Source organism: Osmerus mordax, chromosome 3 (genome assembly GCF_038355195.1).
Source record: "Osmerus mordax isolate fOsmMor3 chromosome 3, fOsmMor3.pri, whole genome shotgun sequence".
Classification (NCBI taxonomy): domain Eukaryota; kingdom Metazoa; phylum Chordata; class Actinopteri; order Osmeriformes; family Osmeridae; genus Osmerus; species Osmerus mordax.
Window position 1 is genome coordinate 4,501,067 of NC_090052.1, and position 12,716 is coordinate 4,513,782.

General features: G+C 43.0%; 1 protein-coding gene across 1 annotated transcript in view; it reads right to left on the bottom strand.

The window, feature by feature from the left end:
- The window catches only part of LOC136939102 (zinc finger protein 208-like), a 56,465-nt gene that overhangs the window by 41,034 nt on the left and 2,715 nt on the right, over positions 1–12,716 (bottom strand). The window contains exons 2-4 of the mRNA XM_067231976.1: positions 9,394–11,192; positions 5,199–5,767; positions 4,171–4,778 (exon numbers count right to left, since the gene is read on the bottom strand). Of these exons, the coding sequence (XP_067088077.1) occupies positions 4,171–4,778; positions 5,199–5,767; positions 9,394–11,192 (2,976 nt within the window). The remainder of the gene's footprint in view (positions 1–4,170; positions 4,779–5,198; positions 5,768–9,393; positions 11,193–12,716) is intronic.

Genomic DNA, 12,716 nt, shown 5'->3' on the forward strand with positions numbered 1-12,716 from the left:
TTGATGCAAACTCAAAGATAGATCATAATAGATCCCTGATGTAATTTTTATTTTAAAGAACAGCATTTTTATTTAAGAGCAGCTGGCAGACAGCATTTTTATTTCAGAGCAGCTGTAGGAGTGTGAGTGTTGGAGCAATAGAGGATGGAATACTAGCCCATATGACTGGGGATACAAGCAATAAATAGGGTTGGTTGGGTTGAGAACCAGCTGGAAAGGTTTTCAGTAATCAGAGGGAAACCTGTTAGGGATTGCAAACCAAACAATGTGTAAATTGAAGAGGTCGGCGGTTGTCTTATGCCTGCATGGCCATAAATGAGTTATTTGTCAGGTGCGACTAGGAAATGCCTGTGACACTAGGGTAGGTCAGAGGTCACAATATTACTAAAGTGCATAATGCCATGCAACTTTAAACAAGGAAAATAGAAGGAATGTAAAGGTCATTTCTAGGAGCACTATCTAAAGACCTAAACAAAAGATATCTAGCATGCAGTGTCCTTTTGTCTATGCTTGCGAAGGCTCTGCTAATCGTCTCACATCCTCCCATATTGTGATACTATTTAAATCTATTCAACTCCCTTTATTTCCTGTATTCATTGTCCAGCCTACTGAGATACTCAACTTGAGTGTATCAGACACCTGCACCTTACTGGATGTAGTCCACGGTATGGTAAGATGTCTCTGTGGTACAGCCCCCTGCCCCGACACAGGGCCCAGTCCACTGGAAGTGCTTCTCATCTGTTGTGCATGGACGACCCCCACCCTACATGGAGGCACCTGAGAGAGAGACAGAGAGACAGAGAGAGAAGGAGAGAGAGAGAGAGAGAGAGAGAGAGAGAAGACAAAGTTAACCTAGAGAGGCCCAAAACAAAAACTATGACAGCAGTGTCACGTCTATGAAGTTGGATAAACAAAGGTTCCTTTAAAGTCATACCCTTCAGGAGGTGATTCAGGCTTCTCTCTGTGTGAACGTAAATGCAACATGAAGAATGATAACATGTCTTGATTTCATGTTCTGGTATACATGCCTCTGAGGCCAACACAAGACCCCTCTTCTAGAACATTTTAAGGTGCTGCGACGGGACGTGTATCACTGCCTTTCGTGGCCTCGGGTGGGGATTTCATAAACAATTTATTCCACACATGACATAGTACACGGTCCGTTTGCGTGCATTACCACAGTCTACCACTAGATGGTAGCGTTAGCCTGTACAGATGTGCAACAGATGCTCATGTACTCACTGTCAATTCATCGAGAATCTCTTCTGTGCTGTGAATTATATTCATAGGCAACAGTCACACACCAATTCGTATTGTAAATCTACATTGTGATCCCTGCAGTTGTCCACCAACCGCCAGACCGTTATGTAAATTGAAGGATACATATATCTATGTGTCTATTCCAATATGTAATGATGGTATTCAATGACACAAATCTGTGTTCTAGAAAGAGTGGTCTGGAGTCGCAGAGGTCCCATAATATCAGCTTTAATGCAGCAGTTGGAAATCAACAAGTACAGAGCTCTGGGGTTGTCTACGTTTCCCTACCCGCAACAGAGTTTGGGCTGGTTCACGAAGTCCAACTGGCTATCTGTCCCTCCCCAGCATATATGTATACAGTGCAATTGAAACACAAGTATCACAAAAGGGTTGAGCTTGTTCTCTCGTGCATCAGGGAGTTGTTCTTGCCTACGCGTCCCACCTGCTCGGGTGCCGTCTCCACCCAGTTTCAAGGTTGTTTCTGAAAATGAAGAGAAAGAGACACAAAGAACAGCCTGCTTCCCACACTCAGTGTGAGACCCAATGTTTAAGCCTGAGCACACTTCTAAGTTCATAACTTTAATAAGCACAATGCATAACTTTAATAAGCACAATATATTCTTTAAAATCTGACTTTGGAGGTAAAGGGTCAAAAATACAGATCCTTGATCGCTAATTTTCCTGGCAGGACTACGCCGTCTCCACAGTGATTCTAACAAAAAATGCTGTCATTCAATGCATTCTGTGTGAAAACAAGGAAAAAAGTATCCAAAGTTTAGTCCACAGACTTGTTGTGTTAAGTGTGTGCTAAGAGTTTTGTCATTTCAGAACGAACAAATGTGGTAAACCAATTGTAATGTTTTTGTTGTTGCTTGCCACACTGTTTTGCAAATCTTTTTTCGATAGGTCGCCGAGGTACAACACCTGTAATGTTTGCAGTCTCAGGCAAGGGCAGAGATAGTAGACTTCAACAACTGCCACAGGTAATATAACTTTATTTTCAATTTGACCAAAGACCACAGTGTTTTATTCTACATCATTCAATGTATTTTGCCTATACATAAATTAACCTCGCAATGTCATCGCAGATTAAAATTACCATTCGAAATATGTATTTCTTTCATGAGGAGGCGGCAGAACCACAAAGGCTCTATCGCTTATTACCTGATGTCCAGTGTCCTTGGCTTGAGCACTCACGACACCAGCGCAACGGGGCTGAAGGGGTGCATTGACGCTGAACAAACTTGATGGGTATGTTTTGGGGGGTAAGTCTTGCCTCATAAAATCATTCACAGTTGGTACACTTAATGATTCTCTTAAAAGAGAGAACTCTAAAAGAGAGAATCATTAATGAGTTGTGTATCTTAACACTTCAGTTGGCAAACTTAACACAAAAGGATATTACATTGTACAACATTGTATCCATAGAGGGACTTGACTCTGAAAGTATGGTGTCAAAATGAAGACTTTAATTAGACAATCAATGACAACATGACAATAAAACTATAAACACTATAATATAGTAAACAATAATAAAAAAGGTAAGGAATAAATTGTGTCTGTCTTGCTTGTTCTGGTTCTTCTGCTTTACTTTCTATGTGCACAATCTGATGTATTTAGCGTACAGTGACGTACAGTGAATGATATATAATGTAATGTCCTCAGACAGGTCTTTCCAAAGCCTAGGGGTGCTAATGCTAAAATCCTTAACAATCCTTCAGAAAGTGGTGCGGAGAGAGTCTCTCAGTATAGGACACAAGACACAAGACTAGACAATACAATAGAAGCCAAGCAGGGAAGGTCGGGGGAGGAGAGGTAGAAAATCCGACCACCTTCATTGAGACCAAGAATGAAATATAATGTAATGTCCTCAGACAGGTCTTTCCAAAGCCTAGGGGTGCTAATGCTAAAATCCTTAACAATCAGTATTGAAACAATTAGGCCAAGTGTGATTCCTTTGCAAGACAAGGGAATATGTTAACACATGTTGGGCCACTGCATGCACAATCTCTGTAAACCCTGTAAAAATACATGTTACAACATTAAAAGTATTACTAGAATGTGATACATGAAATAAGAAACAAAATCATATCAAACATGACATTAAAAGCTGTTTATAACTATTAAGAACACAACTTTTAATGATAATTTCTCGGTCCACCTTCCTCTTCAACTGTTGAGACCACCTTTCCAGAGGTGTGTCATTAAAGTGTGATTGTCATTTTAGCATTCATGCAAATTAACGACTGTCCCAGACGAGTGTCTGTGTGACCAGTGACAAAGGGGCTGTATTATTCAGGTCTCTGCCAATACAGCCCTACAACACAATTATCCATCTTCATCAGAACTACTAAGTATTGTATTCCTTAAAGTACAGATACAGTTTCAAGAACAACCTGCATGAGCCTCAACAGCTTGTGTAATTAAAACAATAACAAACCAACCAATCTTACTCAACAAATGGGTCAAATACACAGACACTCTGAAGGGCTGCAGAGATAAACAGAGGTCAACCAGAAATGAATATGGAGGACCTTGATGGGTTTCTTATGAAATTACAAATGTGTGCTTCAAAACTGAAAGGTGTCAGCCAGTCTTTACCAAGATTCTACCCAGTCTGACACAGCTTCCCCTCCATTGTTACAGGGGTAGTGTATCTTCCCTGTGTCCTGTCATGTTGGACTGTAGATCTGGTGTTACTGCATGTGCTGTCCCAGTAGGTGTAAGCCAGTAGTTATTCCAGCTGTGGGTCATACAGAAGTTCTCTCAGGTGGTGACTTCTGGGACAACTTCACCCCCTTGGTTTTTCTATCATAGATATGCATAAACTGTTCAATAGGTCATTTGTTTGACATAAATAGTCAGTGTGGGCTGCTTAGATCTTCTCTGCTGTGTGGGTCCGGCGGTGACGTCTGAGATTGCCAGCCTGGCTAAAGGTTGTATCACAGAGGTCACAGCTGTAGGGCTTCTCTCCAGTGTGGATCTTGTGGTGACCTCTTAAGCTGCCAGCATGGATAAAGGTTTTACCACAGAGGTCACAGCTGTAAGGCTTCTCTCCAGTGTGGATCCTGCTATGAGCTTTGAAATGGTCAACACGCCTAAAGGTTTTACCACAGAGGTCACAGGTGTAGGGCTTCTCTCCAGTGTGGATCTTGTGGTGACCTCTTAAGCTGCCAGCATGGATAAAGGTTTTACCACAGAGGTCACAGCTGTAAGGCTTCTCTCCAGTGTGGATCCTGCTATGAGCTTTGAAATGGTCAACACGCCTAAAGGTTTTACCACAGAGGTCACAGGTGTAGGGCTTCTCTCCAGTGTGGATCCTGCAGTGATCTGTGTAACTGCTAGCACGGCTAAAGGTTTTACCACAGAGGTCACAGGTGTAGGGCTTCTCTCCAGTGTGGATCCTGCAGTGATCTGTGTAACTGCTAGCACGGCTAAAGGTTTTACCACAGAGGTCACATGTGTAGGGTTTCTCTCCAGTGTGGATCCTGCTATGAGCTCTGAAATTGGCAGCATGGCTAAAGGTTTGACCACAGAGGTCACAACTGTAGGGCTTCTCTCCAGTGTGGATTCTGTGGTGAGCTGTCAAATCCCCAGTCAGTCTAAAGGTTTTACCACAGAGGTCACAACTGTAGGGCTTCTCTCCAGTGTGGATTCTGCAGTGAGATGTCAAAAGGCCAGCCCGCCTAAAGGTTTTACCACAGAGGTCACAGCTGTAGGGCTTCTCTCCAATGTGGATTCTGCGGTGAGCTGTGAAACTGCTTGCATGGCTAAAGGTTTTACCACAGAGGTCACAACTGTATGGATTCTCTCTAGTGTGGATTCTGCAGTGAGCTGTCAATTCCCCAGTCCGTCTAAAGGTTTTACCACAGAGGTCACAGCTGTAGGGCTTCTCTCCAGTATGGATCCTGCAGTGAGATGTTAAATGGCCAGCCTGCCTAAAGGTTTGACCACAGAGGTCACAGCTGTAGGGCTTCTCTCCAGTGTGGATTCTGCGGTGAGCTGTCAAATCCCCAGTCAGTCTAAAGGTTTTACCACAGAGGTCACAACTGTAGGGCTTCTCTCCAGTGTGGATCCTGTAGTGAGATGTCAAAAGGCCAGCCCGCCTAAAGGTTTTACCACAGAGGTCACAGCTGTAGGGCTTCTCTCCAGTGTGGATTCTGCGGTGAGCTGTGAAACTGCTTGCATGGCTAAAGGTTTTATCACAGAGGTCACAGCCGTAGGGCTTCTCTCCAGTGTGGATCCTGCGGTGATCTGTGTAATTGCTAGCACGGCTAAAGGTTTTACCACAGAGGTCACAGCTGTAGGGCTTCTCTCCAGTGTGGATCCTGCTATGAGCTCTGAAATGACCAGCCTGGCTAAATGTTTTACCACAGAGGTCACAGTTGTAGGGCTTCTCTTCAGTGTGGATTCTTCGGTGAGCTGTTAATTCCCCAGTCTGTCTAAAGGTTTTACCACAGAGTTCACAGCTGTAGGGCTTCTCTCCATTGTGGATCCTCATGTGCCTCTTGAGGTTACTGGGTGAGGAAAGGCTCTTCCCACCTGTGTCACAGTGATGTGTCTCCATAACTCTCTCTCTTTGTTCTCTGTCTGGTCTCTCTGGATCCTGTATATAGTCTCTGGAAGCTTGTGTCTCTCTGGTTGATCCTCTGTCTGGTTACTGCCGTTTCTGGTTGAGTCTCTCTCTGGTTGAGTCTCTCTCTGTAGTCTTTCTGGTTGAGTCTCTGTAGTCTCTCTGGAGCCTTAAGGTTTCTCCTTTGTCTAGTCTCCGCCCATGATCAAGTATGATTGGCCAGTAGAAGATCTGCAGCTTTCACATATAAATGAAATCTTTTGTCTGTCATAATGTCCACTTTGCATATGTAATGTTGATCATTTGGTGAGAGGTGTATGTCTCTCAGGTTTATTTTTACTGGAGAAACACAAAACACTGTGAAAAAATGTATTTGGCCTACAACTCCTCTTTATAGTAATTTGGTTTTCTTCAAAATTATAGGCCATATGATTAGCCTACAAAATACGCATTACATGCAAATTAACCATAAAATGACTTCGGATTGGTATTGCAAAGTTTTAAATCCAATGATAACTAGAGAGGGTACAATTTCTGGGGAAATTGTAGGGTGTGCTTGCTTGCGTCGGTTGCACAGGGGTCCGTTTTGTAATGAAATTTTTACAACTGATATTTCTGTATATTTTATATAAAAATGCATAGCCTACTTATTATTTATAAAGATTACATAGATTTAAAAGCATATTTTTTTTGCTGCTCATTTACAACTCAAAATACGAGTGAAGTGTAGAATGAAATAGATGTCTTCTCATTTCCCCTGCAAGAGGCAGCCTCATAGCTGAATCAAAACGAATACATTTGGCAGACCGGTTTAAAAATTGACCTAATCTCTATGACTTAAACGTCCCTTTAAGTTTTTCCCTTCTCGTGATATTTTCAGGCATTTAGCCTACTCATGTTGCATTCATTCATTAATAAAGAACCCCCTTTGAAGAGTATTCTACGACGTTACAGGCAGTAGAAGATGGAATCGCGATTCCATCTGCTATCATGGCCCGTATCAGATTTAAGACCCTGGTACTGACCTTCCGAGCAGTGAACGGGACTGCACCCGACTACATCAAGTCTCTCCTGCAGCCTTACACCCCCACCCGCCACCTACGGTCTTCTTCAGACAACCGCCTGGTGGTCCCACCTCTCAAGAGAGCCCGGTCCCAACACAAGCTCTTCTCCTGTCTGGCCCCCCAGTGGTAGAACCAACTCCCCACATCCATCAGAGACACTGACTGTCTCCCCACCTTCAAGGAAAAGGCTCAAGACACACTTGTTCCGGGAGTACAACGGTACTTAGGAATGGTTTGCTGGACCCCATGTTAGTTTCCTCAAGGATCACAATGACTCTTGCTTAGAGCCTTGCTGCTCTTGTTGGTTAGTGGTAACTGATGTAAATTGTTGAAATATGTTTTACGGTTGCTTGCTTTCTACAGGTACAGTTGCACTTGGCAAATGCGATTCATGTTGTTTAATTGAAACTTGTTTAACTACATGCTCTTATGGTTCTTTCCTTTGGCACTTATTTTGGTTGTTCACAATATGTGCTTCATGTTTTGGCTACCCGCTATGTTTTTGGGGCTATCTTGTTGTTATTATCAGTGACCTATGCACTTTGTAAAGCTCTCTCTTGGAAGTCGCTTTGGATAAAAGCGTCTGCTGAATGAATACATGTAAATGTAATCCTTGCAGGTGTGCGCCAGCCGCCAGACCGTTATGTAAATCTGACTTTTGAGGTAAGGGTCAACAACTATACAGATCCTCCATAGCTAATTTCCTGGCAGGACTACGCTGTCTCACACAATTTAACTATTATGATTTAAACAAAACTATTGCAGTCATTAAATGCATATGTGAAAGCAATGAAAAAAGTAGCCACAGTTTAGTCCACAGACTTGTGTTAAGTGTGCTAAGAGTTTTGTGATTTCGGTATGAACAAATGTGCTAAACCCATTGTAATTTTTTGTTGTTGCTTGCCACACTGCTAATCTGTTTTCGATAGGTCACCGATTTCGGTACAACACCTGTATTGTTTGCAGTCTCAGGCAAGGGCAGAGATAGCAGAATTCAAGCGACAAACAATTGCCACTGGTAATATAATTTTTATATCTTTATCTAATATCTTTATCTTTTTCTAATCTTTGTTTTCAATTTGACCAATGACCACTATGTTTTATTCTCCATCATTCAATGGATTTTGCCTATGCATAAATGAACCTCGCAATGTCATTGCAGATTAAATTTAGCATTTGAAATATTTACCTACCTACCTATCTATTGCTTATTACCTGATGTCCAGTGTCCTTGGCTCGAGCACTCACGACATCAGCATAACGGGGGTGCAAATGCTGACGTTGACATTTAGCAGACGCTCTTATCCAGAGCGAACGTTGACGCTGAACAAACTTGATGGGCACGTTTTGGGGGGTACTCTTGCCTCATAAAATCATTCACAGCTGGGACACATAATGATTCTCTTAAAAGAGAGAACTCTCAAAGAGAGAATCATTAATGAGTTGTGTATCTCAACACTGCAGTTGCCAAACTTAACAAAAAATGATATTACATTGTACAATATTGTATCCATAGAGGAACTTGACTCTGAAAGTATGATGTCAAAATGAAGACTTTAATTAGACAACCAATGACAACAGGACCATAAAACTATAAACACTATAATATAGTCAACAACAATAAAAAAGTAAGGTGTAAGTTTTGCCTGTTTTGCTTGTTCTGGTTGTACATCTGGTGTATTTAGCGTGACATACGGTGAATGAAATATAATGTAATGACACAATTAGGCCAAGTGTGATTCCTTTGCAAGACAAGGGAATATGTTAACACATGTTGGACCACTGCATGCACAATCTCTGTAAACCCTGTAAATATACAGTACCAGTCAAATGTTTGGACGCATTTTCCCTTGAACATGTGTCCATACTTTTGACTGGTACCAAAAGTTTGGACACATTTTACCATTCTGTTACAGCATTAAAAGTATTACTAGAATGTGATATGTGAAATAAGAAACAAAATCCTATCAAACATGACATTAAAAGCTGTTTTGAACTATATTTACAAGAACACAACTTTTAATGATTATTTCAGAGTCGTCCTCGGTCCACCTTCCTCTTCAACTGTTGAGACCACCTTTCCAGAGGTGTGTCATTAAAGTGTGATTGTCATTTTAGCATTCATGCAAATCAACGACTGTCCCAGACGAGTGTCTGAGTGACCAGTGACAATGGGGCTGTATTATTCAGGTCTCTGCCAATACAGCCCTACAACACAATTATCCGTCTTCATCAGAACTATTAAGTATTGTATTCCTTAAAGTACAGATACAGTTTCAATAACATGCATGTGCTGTCCCAGTAGGTGCAGGCAAGTAGTTCTTCCAGCTTTGGGTCATACAGAAGTTCTCTCGGGTGGTGACTGCTGGGAAAACTTCACCCTCTTGGGTTTTCAATCATAGATATGCATAAACTGTTCAATAGGTTATTTGTTTGACATAAATAGTCAGTATGTGCTGCTTAGATCTTCTCTCCTGTGTGTGTCCAGCAGTGAGCTCTGAGATATCTAGCCTGGCTAAAGGTTTTACCACAGAGGTCACAGCTGTAGGGCTTCTCTCCAGTGTGGATCCTGCGGTGAGTTCTCAAAGTGGAAGCATGGTTAAAGGTTTTACCACAGAGGTCACAGCTATATGGCTTCTCTCCAGTGTGGATTATGCGGTGAGCTGACAAATGCCCAGTCATTCTAAAGGTTTTATCACAGAGGTCACAGCTGTAGGGCTTCTCTCCAGTGTGGACTCTGCGGTGAGCTGACAAATGCCCAGTCATTCTAAAGGTTTTTTCACAGAGGTCACAGCTGTAGGGCTTCTCTCCAGTGTGGATCCTGCAGTGATATCTGAAACTGTTAGCATGTCTAAAGGTTTTACCACAGAGGTCACAGCTGTGGGGCTTCTCTCCAGTGTGGATCTTGAAGTGAAATCTGAAACTGTTAGCATGTCTAAAGGTTTTACCACAGAGGTCACAGCTGTAGGGCTTCTCTCCAGTGTGGATCCTGCTATGAGCTTTGAAATGGTCAACACGCCTAAAGGTTTTACCACAGAGGTCACAGGTGTAGGGCTTCTCTCCAGTGTGGATCCTGCAGTGATCTGTGTAACTGCTAGCACGGCTAAAGGTTTTACCACAGAGGTCACAGGTGTAGGGCTTCTCTCCAGTGTGGATCCTGCAGTGATCTGTGTAACTGCTAGCACGGCTAAAGGTTTTACCACAGAGGTCACATGTGTAGGGTTTCTCTCCAGTGTGGATCCTGCTATGAGCTCTGAAATTGGCAGCATGGCTAAAGGTTTGACCACAGAGGTCACAACTGTAGGGCTTCTCTCCAGTGTGGATTCTGTGGTGAGCTGTCAAATCCCCAGTCAGTCTAAAGGTTTTACCACAGAGGTCACAACTGTAGGGCTTCTCTCCAGTGTGGATTCTGCAGTGAGATGTCAAAAGGCCAGCCCGCCTAAAGGTTTTACCACAGAGGTCACAGCTGTAGGGCTTCTCTCCAATGTGGATTCTGCGGTGAGCTGTGAAACTGCTTGCATGGCTAAAGGTTTTACCACAGAGGTCACAACTGTATGGATTCTCTCTAGTGTGGATTCTGCAGTGAGCTGTCAATTCCCCAGTCCGTCTAAAGGTTTTACCACAGAGGTCACAGCTGTAGGGCTTCTCTCCAGTATGGATCCTGCAGTGAGATGTTAAATGGCCAGCCTGCCTAAAGGTTTGACCACAGAGGTCACAGCTGTAGGGCTTCTCTCCAGTGTGGATTCTGCGGTGAGCTGTCAAATCCCCAGTCAGTCTAAAGGTTTTACCACAGAGGTCACAACTGTAGGGCTTCTCTCCAGTGTGGATCCTGTAGTGAGATGTCAAAAGGCCAGCCCGCCTAAAGGTTTTACCACAGAGGTCACAGCTGTAGGGCTTCTCTCCAGTGTGGATTCTGCGGTGAGCTGTGAAACTGCTTGCATGGCTAAAGGTTTTATCACAGAGGTCACAGCCGTAGGGCTTCTCTCCAGTGTGGATCCTGCGGTGATCTGTGTAATTGCTAGCACGGCTAAAGGTTTTACCACAGAGGTCACAGCTGTAGGGCTTCTCTCCAGTGTGGATCCTGCTATGAGCTCTGAAATGACCAGCCTGGCTAAATGTTTTACCACAGAGGTCACAGTTGTAGGGCTTCTCTTCAGTGTGGATTCTTCGGTGAGCTGTTAATTCCCCAGTCTGTCTAAAGGTTTTACCACAGAGTTCACAGCTGTAGGGCTTCTCTCCATTGTGGATCCTCATGTGCCTCTTGAGGTTACTGGGTGAGGAAAGGCTCTTCCCACCTGTGTCACAGTGATGTGTCTCCATAACTCTCTCTCTTTGTTCTCTGTCTGGTCTCTCTGGATCCTGTATATAGTCTCTGGAAGCTTGTGTCTCTCTGGTTGATCCTCTGTCTGGTTACTGCCGTTTCTGGTTGAGTCTCTCTCTGGTTGAGTCTCTCTCTGTAGTCTTTCTGGTTGAGTCTCTGTAGTCTCTCTGGAGCCTTAAGGTTTCTCCTTTGTCTAGTCTCCGCCCATGATCAAGTATGATTGGCCAGTAGAAGATCTGCAGCTTTCACATATAAATGAAATCTTTTGTCTGTCATAATGTCCACTTTGCATATGTAATGTTGATCATTTGGTGAGAGGTGTATGTCTCTCAGGTTTATTTTTACTGGAGAAACACAAAACACTGTGAAAAAATGTATTTGGCCTACAACTCCTCTTTATAGTAATTTGGTTTTCTTCAACATTATAGGCCATATGATTAGCCTACAAAATACGCATTACATGCAAATTAACCATAAAATGACTTCGGATTGGTATTGCAAAGTTTTAAATCCAATGATAACTAGAGAGGGTACAATTTCTGGGGAAATTGTAGGGTGTGCTTGCTTGCGTCGGTTGCACAGGGGTCCGTTTTGTAATGAAATTTTTACAACTGATATTTCTGTATATTTTATATAAAAATGCATAGCCTACTTATTATTTATAAAGATTACATAGATTTAAAAGCATATTTTTTTTGCTGCTCATTTACAACTCAAAATACGAGTGAAGTGTAGAATGAAATAGATGTCTTCTCATTTCCCCTACAAGAGGCAGCCTCATAGCTGAATCAAAACGAATACATTTGGCAGACCGGTTTAAAAATTGACCTAATCTCTATGACTTAAACGTCCCTTTAAGTTTTTCCCTTCTCGTGATATTTTCAGGCATTTAGCCTACTCATGTTGCATTCATTCATTAATAAAGAACCCCCTTTGAAGAGTATTCTACGACGTTACAGGCAGTAGAAGATGGAATCGCGATTCCATCTGCTATCATGGCCCGTATCAGATTTAAGACCCTGGTACTGACCTTCCGAGCAGTGAACGGGACTGCACCCGACTACATCAAGTCTCTCCTGCAGCCTTACACCCCCACCCGCCACCTACGGTCTTCTTCAGACAACCGCCTGGTGGTCCCACCTCTCAAGAGAGCCCGGTCCCAACACAAGCTCTTCTCCTGTCTGGCCCCCCAGTGGTAGAACCAACTCCCCACATCCATCAGAGACACTGACTGTCTCCCCACCTTCAAGGAAAAGGCTCAAGACACACTTGTTCCGGGAGTACAACGGTACTTAGGAATGGTTTGCTGGACCCCATGTTAGTTTCCTCAAGGATCACAATGACTCTTGCTTAGAGCCTTGCTGCTCTTGTTGGTTAGTGGTAACTGATGTAAATTGTTGAAATATGTTTTACGGTTGCTTGCTTTCTACAGGTACAGTTGCACTTGGCAACTGCGATTCATGTTGTTTAATTGAAACTTGTTTAACTACATGCTCTT